Source organism: Mycetomoellerius zeteki, unplaced genomic scaffold (genome assembly GCF_001594055.1).
Source record: "Mycetomoellerius zeteki isolate Tzet28-1 unplaced genomic scaffold, Tzet1.0 scaffold124, whole genome shotgun sequence".
Taxonomy (NCBI): Eukaryota; Metazoa; Arthropoda; class Insecta; order Hymenoptera; family Formicidae; genus Mycetomoellerius; species Mycetomoellerius zeteki.
In genome coordinates, this window is record NW_017256169.1 from 1,269,082 (window position 1) to 1,279,907 (window position 10,826).

Genomic DNA, 10,826 nt, shown 5'->3' on the forward strand with positions numbered 1-10,826 from the left:
AATGCTAAGGTCTCGGTAGTCTAAAGGCTTAGGACGCTCGCACGGAATGCAAGAGATCCGGGTTCGACTCCCGGCCGAGGCATTATTTTTCGCAATAAGATTTATTACAGTTTTTAAGTTGGGGAATTTGGGGGGATTATTAATATTTTCAGATTTGATTGCGTTGAAAGTCCGACAACCATATCGGCACGCATTTATCATTTCTGAAATTAATTCATTTAAATGAATTTACAATAGTTCATCTTAACGTTCTGACCGTTATGGCGCTTCTTAATTTAAAATTTCTTTTTTATATATGATATACACAAAATTCTATTTGATTAACAAAATAACATAATTTTTTACAAAAACAATTTTATTTAGTCATAATCTCATCTTTTAGAGTTATAAAAATTTCTAAGCTAAATTTTATATAATTCTGTTTAATTTTTCCTACATTCCAGTAAAAGTGTACAAAATTCAGCAACTTTTAGAAAAAGATTTTTTTAATCAGTCTGCAACAATTAAATTGTATAACTTATAGGAATATTTACACATTATATAATTTTTTAGTGACTTGTTTATACTTAAACGAGAATAATTTAAAAACTGAATTTATCAGGATCCGTTATAAGAGAATTGATCCACAGTTCAATTTTTACATTTTCTCTGCTTGTAAATATAAAATTTATCACAATGTGTTTCGTGTAAAAAGAATATTATAGACAAAAACAGATCTGTTTATAAGAATCAAATTATAAATATTCTATTAAATAAATTTTTATTATCTACTTTTATGAAATGCGAATAAAAGTATATAATTTGACAAAATTTGTATATTTTTGTATTAGGATATATCTACTTAATATTTTAGCTTGGTGTAGTATTTACTTAAAATTTATTTGACTTTTTGTAATTCTGCATTTGTAACTGCACTTTATATTTGCTGCATTTTTAAAATCATTTTAGATATGTTGATTATTGAAAAAAAGTACATTAAAACGATCAATAATGAAATCATCTCATATGTAATGTAAAATATGTTAACATAGTGAATAAATTTTTCAGTTAAAATATTCATGTAAAATGTATATTCTTATATATGTATACACATGTCAACAGCTGAAGTTTCTTTGTTTAGTCATTGCGATCATTAAATGCGATAATCAGCACAATTTTCGATTTCTTTTCCCTAAATAATCACCTCCTTTTACGATACTGCGTCAGTACCATGTTTCGCTACGTATCTAGTAAGCAAAAAATATTAGATCAGCGTTTTGAAATATTGATTTTATATAAATTTTTTCAAAATTTTTTATTATATAACATTTAATAAATGTAGTTACAATTACCTAATAATGTTTATGAACTTTTTATGAAAAGGCGTTTTTAATATAGATTTTAAATATTTTATAAATATATCACATAACGTTGAATGAACGTTGCTAAGATGATGCAATATTAAATGTTAAAGTGTACATGTTTTTAACATTGAATCTATATTGATTTTTCTATATTGATTATTAGTGTTGCTTACAATATTGAAACAATATTGAACAATGTTTTAATAAATATTAAAGTCACTTACTCAGAAGTAGTACATGACATCCTTTAAGTCTAGATGAACGTAACGTAATAATTTTCTCATAAATAATCATTACATACAATATAGAATAAAAGTCGCAATTATAAGATTTTTCACATGTGTTCTAATGAAATGGTTTTTAGAAGGTAACTCCAACATGAAAGTAAATGAAATGTATTTTGAAAGTATTTCGTGTCATTTTGTGTAAAAATTAATTCAAGAATCTTATACTCTTAGAAAATTATATAATATTAAATAATTGTTAAATGAATGTTCTCGAATGTTAAATTGCAACGTTTACGAAAATTACTTTAACAAGAACGTATCTACAATTCAACCATTCAATATTTTGCAATGTTGCAATTTAACGTGTCCGAGATGTTGATTTAATATTATTATAACATTATTTGTTGCGATATTTCTGATAATATATCATTATCGAAATCTTTAAATTATGCTTAAAAACTGTTCTTATAATAATGTTGCATACAACGTTAAATACAATATATTTAAAAATATGTTATATAAAAGTTGTAATAACGTCGTAGTAATGATTTTTTTCTTATTGAGTATTCATATTCAATGCTAATATATGAAATGTTCCCCTTCTACATGACCCTCTTACTCACCTTCATACTCCTGTATTTCCTTATCTCAGTCAAAGCGCGGTTATGGTCGCGTGTACCACGTTCTTCTATCGTGTCTCATGTTATAAAGAACTCGTCAACTTCAGTCAGCTTTTATGTGTTTCGATCTAAGCGAGAAGCAACATTCTAGAAGAAGCATTCCAAGGGAAGCATTCCTTACATGTTACAAAAATCTGAGTTGATAAAAAGCTGAATAATTACCAGTTCGTTGAAACGGTGATTGATTGAGTATCGTGATTGATTGTGAATTTTTTGTTGTTGATTTTCCAAGTGAAATTGGATAAATAGAAAAATATTTCCCGCGCTCTACGCCTAGAAACCCTAGTATGATGACACGGAGAAGTAAAGACTACCTCGAAGACACGTTGGATATGTCGGAGATTCCAAACATTAATGGCAGTCAAAGCGAAATCCCCCAATTCTTCACGGGATGCAACGTGTTAATAACGGGTGGTTCCGGTTTTCTCGGCCAACTTCTAATAGAGAAATTATTGCGGTAAAAAAATATTTTAATATAAAGGGCTTCATGCAAAAACGATTTATATAACATTTACGATGTAAATAACTTTGCAACGAACTGTCTTTTTTTAAAATTATTTTAAAGTGTTCCTTATATAAATAATAAATTTTTAGATACTGAAAATGATACCGTAAACCAAATTTCACCAGTACGTCAAGTCGAAATAATTTAGTTGTGCTAAAAATTGTTTTCGTACAATATTTAATAATTTTGTAAGAGAGGTTAATGTTATTTTGAAATTCTGATCAGACATAATGAATGTACTGTTAATCTTTTTCATGAAAAATGTTAAATATCATAAAAAAGCAATTTTTGCACAACTCAATTATTTTAGAAACTTGACATGCTAATGAAATTTGATTTGCGGCATCATTTTTATTATCTAAAATCTATAAAATATATCTTGTTTAATATAAAATAATTAAATATTTCTTTTTTGTTATAAATTAATGTATCTATAACATAAATTATAGAACGTTAAATTACGCTATTCCATTTTTCAGAAGATTAAATAGAATTGCTAATTAATTATTTTATTCGATGTAAATTTATTAAAAATGAATAACATCTCTAGATGCTGTCCGGATATAAAAAAGTTGTATATATTCATGAGAGCGAAAAAAGAAAAAACACCCGAACAAAGGTTCGAAGAACATTTCGATGACCCTGTTAGTATTTAATATAAATAATATAAGTATATAATATAATATAATATATATATATAATATAGTATAATATAATTTAATATAATATAACATGACATGACATGACATGATATAACATGATATGACATATGATATATAATATAATATAATATAATATAAATATGTATATAAAAATGTAAAAAATTTTTACCATCAAAAGTTTTTCTTTAGGTTTACGACAAATTAAAGAAAGAGCAGCCTAATTTTAGTACCAAAGTAATAATGATACAAGCCGATATAAGCAAGTTAGATCTTGGATTATCAAAGGAAAACCGAGAATGTCTTTTAGATACAAACGTAATATTCCACGCAGCAGCGACTGTACGATTTACTGAATCGATTCGAATTGCAGTGAATATAAATATAAGAGGAACAAAGCAGCTTCTTCTCTTAGCAAAAGAAATGCCGGAGTTAAAGGTATATAAAAAAAAGATTATTTTAATTAAGTTTTGAATTTTATAATTGTAGAAATTTAACTTATTTAATTTTAGTCATTCGTCTACGTATCCACCGCATTTTCCCAATGTATAAATAATTTCATTGAAGAAAGATATTATCCTTCGCCTATGGAAACCGATAATATTTTGACTTTAGTCAATATCGTAGATGATAAAAAATTGGACAAATTTACGCCAACGTAAGTGCTGTTCTAACATTAAAAATTGCAAGAGTGGAAGTCAAATGTTAAAACATTTACAGTTGACTCAGCATTAAGCTATTAGCATTTCATCATTGCATCACATTACATTACAATGCGCGGTATAATTATAGCATAACTTTTCTTTCACATTTTCATTACGCAGTCAATGTTGTCAATAATAAAGAGATCGATTAAAAAAATAAGGTCAGAAGGATATAATGAAAATATTTCTATTGCTATGCTTGAAAAATGCTTGGTAAAAACCATCTAGCTTCAATAAAGAAATGAAAACTTGTTTTACAATAGTCTGGTCGTATACTGACACACATTGCCAGTACTGAAAATCTATAGTTTAAGTTATGTACTATACATATACTATATTTTCAGTGGCCATATATCGGAACACAGTTCATATTGTATTTTCAATTATTATTCATAACTTCCTTCAACATTATTATACAATTATCCTTACAATTTATTACATGAAAAACTGGCTGGCCGGTTTTTTATATAAATAAATAAATTGTAAATAATGCTTTTAAAGGGAAAAGGATTTTTATTAAAAATGTTTAAAAATAAAATATTTTAAAGCTTTATAAATATAAACGATATATTTTTTAAATTTAACATATAATACTTGTATAATATCATATGAGTACATGTTCATATCATATGAGTGCATATGAGTTCTAAGAATATGCTTAAAATATTAAATAATATTATGCGCTTATAGGGTATGCACTTAAAAATATACATTTAAAAAACATTTGAAATATCTCGTCTAAAAACGGTATTCAACCTAGTAAAAAAAGTTTAATGGATATCTTATAAAAACGTTTATAAGATTATTAAATAGTTTAAAAACGTACCAGAGTTTAAGCACTTATTTTTTACAATGAAAAGATTAAAAATGGGCTATTAGGAATCGGCGCTGTAATAATTGCGCAAGATTGATAAAACAATATTTTCGTATAATTTATATAGTTAATTTATTCGAAAGTTTCGGCTAACTTCTAGCCATCTTCAGCAAATGTGATGTATAAATTTCAAATTTAGAAACATGTGTTAATTTTGTGGTTACACTCCTACAACATATTTCCCATAACCAGTCCGAATGCTGGAAGGTCAACGGAATGGTTATGGGAAATATGTTGTAGGAGTGTAACCACAAAATTAACACATGTTTCTAAATTTGAAATTTATACATCACATTTGCTGAAGATGGCTAGAAGTTAGCCGAAACGTTCGAATAAATTAACTATATAAATTATACGAAAATATTGTTTTATCAATCTTGCGCAATTATTACAGCATTCCTAATTTTTAACCTTTTAACTGTATTAATGTTAAGGAATTTTATTCCATTATAATTACTTATTTTTTAGTTTATTACGTTTATTGCAAGATTTCTAACGTTTATTAAACATATAATTTTGAGCAACTGTGTTGCTTTGACTTATGTAAATATAGTTCAAGCTATAAACTTCAGTATAAACTTCAAGTTATGATGTTTACATAATATCCCATTAACATAGATCAGCGAGGGATGCTTAAGAAAACGTTCTTATGTTTCAAGATGTCTCTCGAATATTTTTTACACGGTTGATGACATATACATATATGTATATACAGGGTGTTCCATAATTCTTAATTAATATTTCTAGGAGTAAAAGAGGATGGAATTTTGAACTAAAAGTTCCGTTCCTAATTATATCTATATATATAATAATAACATATTTTTATTTTATATTTATATAATTTTATATATCTATGAGAAGGAGAGAAAGAGAGAGACAACTATCCGTATAAATACATAATATAAGTGACAAAGATTAACAAATATGTATATAGATAACTTTTAAATCAAAGATACATGAGAAAATTTTTTTATATTATAATACATTACGTGAATATTGTGTATATATGTGGACAAATATAGATTACTAGGTGACTGGCCGAATTCATATACATATACAAAGGCGATTGCTGAAGATACTGTTCGACAATACAGTATAGGAATTCCAGTCTGCATTGTACGACCATCAATTATAATATCAACCGCTGAGGAGCCAGTGAGTGGATGGACCAACAATATATATGGAGCAATCGGTGTAGTCATGGGTAGTGCCGTAGGTTTATTACGTACTTTGCATTGTGATCCTAATAGTGTGGCAGATGTGGTGCCCGCTGATTATGTTATTTCCCAGCTTATCGCTGCGGGCTGGGATACCGCCAAAAGAAGGTAAATTCTTTGCACTTTAATATAATTTTTGAGTTACATAATCGTATTCCTCAAATTTTTATCTTTATAAAAAAATCGTTCAATTATGATGACTTTAAGTATAAATTAATTTAAAATATTGTAGACCCAAATACTAGTTGAGAAAATTTCGGAGCGAATTAGGGTTAAAGTTAAGGAATAAATTTGCAGTGCATACATTATTAAACAGCAGATGCATGATTAGTCTATTAATTGGTCTATTAATTTTCACAACTTTGCTATTTTTATCGCATAATTAATTTTTCTTATAATTATATAAATTCTAAAAGTTACTATAAAGTGTAATAAAATTTAAATTTTTAATTCTTATACCCATACTTTTAATTATTGTTTATAAAAGGTTAAATACTTCAAAAGTTTAAAATAATTTTATAAAATAAATTATAATGATATAACATTATGAAAGCTGTTTTTTTTTAATAGAAGACACACAATTATTTGTAAACGAAATAAATAAGTGATGTATTGCTTTCAAATTAATTTATATCGAATTTGTCTTCAATGAGTGAAATTATTTATATATTTATCATTGATAATTATATAAACCAAAATTATTCATATAATTATCAACTTTTGCTTAGTGTTTATTAAATTCATGATATACAATTTCTATCATAATAATTACTTTCGATGTAACACAGATATAACATAAACTTGAGATGAGTGTTACGATCCATTCAGTCAAAGAATAAATATCTGTTTTCTTCGTTCTCTGTAAATCAACATGCATTGTCACGATCTCTCCGCAAGGAGCTTATGAAATAAGTATCTACAATAAGAGAATCGAATATCGAAAAAATATTACGATATAGTTAGTTACGATCAGCTACGCTTACGAGCAGCATATAATGATTAATAAGAATAGCATGCAAGAAAAGAGATTATAATACAAGAAAATATAAAATTTAAATCTAATTATATATATATATAAATAGAGATTGTATAATTAAGTCCTTCTTAGAAACAAATATCGTATAGCCAGGACCGTATTTATAAAATTTGCACCCAGGAGCATGTGATCTTCGAGTACCACAATAGTGTTCCCCTCTTCCCTAATTAATCTTTTTGTATGTCTCTGATTAGATTCACAAATATGAGATACTATCAACAGTATCTTATTAATGATATTATCAATAGTATCTTATTAATAATACTATCAATAATATTTTATTAATGATAAATGCATTAATATACTATCATTATGTTAATCACGTTATTGATGCCGTGTTAAGGCTCTTGAGTATTCACCTCAGCTATATTGAATCGTGATGTCAAAAGAGAGAAATGTGTCATAAGCGAGACATTAATTTTTCTAACATGCTATTTGTAAATAAAAACAATTTGAATAAAACGGAATAATGATATCGATGTAAAACACTTGTAAAAATGGGTCGAAATTGTTCTTACCTCCTTCCCCCTCATGATAGTCAGCAAATAGTCGTAAAAAGCACTTAAAATGCGTTTACTAGTTTCTACTCAATGCGCATGTGTAGTCTATTTTCACTTTACAAATTTTTTTCAACTATGTATTGATTGTCAGAGTGGATAAGAATAATCTTGGCCCAATTAATTTTTACAAGTATTTTACAGCGATCTCATTGTTCTGTTTTATCCAAATTGTCTTTATTTACAAATAACACGCAAGAAAAATCAACATATCATTTCTAGCTTATGACGTTATGATTCAATATGATTGAGGTGAGTACTCAGGAGCTTTAACGCAGCAGCCTCATAAGTAGGTACATATATTGTTAACGACAGTTACTATCTTTTATTTTGATTTTAAAAAATTGCATAATAGACATAATTGTTTAAATTATTTAATTTCTTAAATTCATTTTTTTTAAGCTGTAGTGCCTTAGAGCTTTAAAATCTATAGATGATAAACGCTACTACGCGTACAACAGAACTTGTTGAGTTGTAATCAGCAATTGTTAAGTCGAATCAGAAAATAAAATGTCGAAAATGTTTTTAAGGATTCATATAATTTTATAAGATTTAATACTTCATATTCTATAACTTCTATATTATTAATATTATTCTATATAATATTATTCTCTATTATTAAATTCTATAATATTAATATTAATCTAAATAACAAAATAAGACTAATGCGTATGAGATACATTTTATCATTTCCAATATATTGTACATTTTATATTAGATATTATTACATATATTTTTTATATATTGTACATTATACATTTATTATATATTTTTGTTAGAAATACTTTGTTGAGCATCGAGAACGCAAATCCCCATGTTCCAGAAACTGAGAGAGTACCGATTTACAATTACGTGTCGATATGCCAAAATCCCATTACTTGGAAGAGATTCATGAAATTAAATGAGATGTACGGCGTACAGGTACCAAGTACACATGTTTTTTGGTACTATATATTTTTTCTAAACAAATATAAATTCATGCACGATATATGTGTGATAATTCTACACGTGATACCTGCTGTTATAGTCGACACTGTGCTCTTTCTTATCGGCCGAAAACCTATGTAAGGAATTTACTGAGTTGACTTAAAGGCATAATAAAACATTATTTTGAATATTGCAGGATTTTAAATAGAGTTGTAAACTTTTAGGCTATTAAAGATATATAAGAAGATAAACTATTTTACCTATGTAATAGCGTATTTTTCGACGCAAGAATGGCGATTCAGCAATGACGCCGTCGTAAAGCTCTGGAGTCGTATGACTCCAGCTGATCGCCAGATTTTCAATTTTAATATAAATAACTTGGAGTGGGAATCATATTTCAAGAATATGATACCTGGTTTGCGCTTATACATAGCTAAAGATCCGATGGATACCCTAGATGAAGGACGTGAGAAATACAGGAGGTGAGTAATTTCTACTGTATATTTATCGCTATTGCTTTTCGTCTCGTAAATTGTATTTACGATGATTATTTTCTTTCAGATTAAAGATCTACCATTATTCTTTGTTAACGATTATTATGGTTTTATTAGTATGGGGTGTCATAAGCTTAATAAATCGTATGATGTCTTTCTTGTAATTTAATAAATTGTATAATGTCATTCTTGCATCGTTAAAATAATTATTTTTAATTAGCGGAAATAAATTATGGTAATAAGATTAACGTGATTAATAGTGAGAAATGTTTGCAACTACTGTCTTCTACCTTAACCTCTTGCACGTACATTGTATTCTTATTTTAGCCTAGAAAAGACACAGAGCTCTACACTGTTAAATCTATAGTGTTAAATTTAACTTAACGTGAGTCGTTACTGCTCCTACAATCATATCGTTATTTTATACTAAAACAATAGTTATATTTGATACTATATAGTGTCAATTTGATACTATACAGTGTCAAATTGACACGATATAGTGTCAAATTTAACTATCGTTTTGGTAAGAAATAATGATACGAATATATTTAGTAGGAGCAATGGCAACTCACGTTAGGTTAAATTTGACACTATAGATTTAACAGTGACGCATGAGTTCTTTTTTACATGCATACATGAGTGATCGCTGATTATGCTATTATCTACATAAGAACGAATATTCTTTGTGTTATTTTTGCTCGTAAAAATTACAGTTACTTCATGTACATTTTCTTATATGAATTGAATAGTTTTGGTAATAAAAAATATGTATAATATAATATAAATATAAACATGTATATTATAAATAATTATAATTCTATATAAATAAACTATATTCTTAATAAACTGGATAATATAATATTTCATATAGAACATGATAACGTTATATTATTTAATGACATAATCATTTTTCGTTATATTTCATATCATGAACATTATGTTACTTACATTATATTACTTACATACATAAGAATAATACTTACAATATTATTCTTTCTTGTTTTTGTATAAATAAATATTTATATATTATTCTATATATTTAATAAAAAATTTTCTTGGTCCTAGTTCGCGATGCGCTAGGTCCAATATTGGAAAATTGTCCAGGTTCTGGTTCGCGAGATGGTGCCGCTGAAATTTGAGAAAATTGTCTAGGCCTTGATCACGAGGCAATGTGTTGCCCCAAGATATTAAATCTGTCTAGTCGCTATCTAGGAAGGGACAGGGTAATCTAGTTAGATTTCAAATAAATCTTAAATGCATAATGCGTCATCTATAATTCACGGAATAAGAAGTAAGAGTAAGAAATTGACCAATCACAGCCGATTGTGAGAAGAATATTGTCGTCGATATATCAACTGTGATTGGTCAATTTCTTATTCTTACTTCTTACTTCATATTATTGAATAACATTAGTTATATTAAAAAATGGTTATTATCATGGTAGAAGTATAAGGGTATGCTCAATCAGTGGTAGACCACTGCGCATGTATCAAGCATACGTTACATTCGGCCAGCCTTCGGCTATATCCGGAGCGGTTCGTGTCAATGTAATATGGTCGCCATTATAAACCCTTTAATCAGAGTCGCGACACGAGAAAAAGAG

The 10,826-nt window shown here is 27.3% G+C and overlaps 1 protein-coding gene across 1 annotated transcript; it reads left to right on the forward strand.

Moving 5' to 3' along the window:
• Positions 1–2,248: 2,248 nt before the first annotated feature.
• LOC108731306 (fatty acyl-CoA reductase 2) lies at positions 2,249–9,618 on the forward strand. The gene is made up of 8 exons (XM_018461564.1): positions 2,249–2,707; positions 3,306–3,399; positions 3,607–3,852; positions 3,927–4,072; positions 6,015–6,317; positions 8,582–8,866; positions 8,954–9,211; positions 9,291–9,618. The coding sequence occupies exons 1-8, from the start codon at positions 2,538–2,540 to the stop codon at positions 9,385–9,387; spliced, it is 1,599 nt and encodes a 532-aa protein (XP_018317066.1). The 5' UTR covers positions 2,249–2,537; the 3' UTR covers positions 9,388–9,618.
• The last annotated feature ends 1,208 nt before the right edge of the window (positions 9,619–10,826 follow it).

Bases quoted from the DNA above. Each gene is read 5' to 3' on its own strand.
- LOC108731306 (XM_018461564.1), top strand. From the start codon at position 2,538: ATGATGACACGGAGAAGTAAAGACTACCTCGAAGACACGTTGGATATG. The intron at 2,708-3,305 runs GTAAAAAAATAT...TAACATCTCTAG, and splicing joins CTAATAGAGAAATTATTGCG to ATGCTGTCCGGATATAAAAA. The intron at 8,867-8,953 runs GTAAGGAATTTA...GTAAACTTTTAG, and splicing joins CTTATCGGCCGAAAACCTAT to GCTATTAAAGATATATAAGA.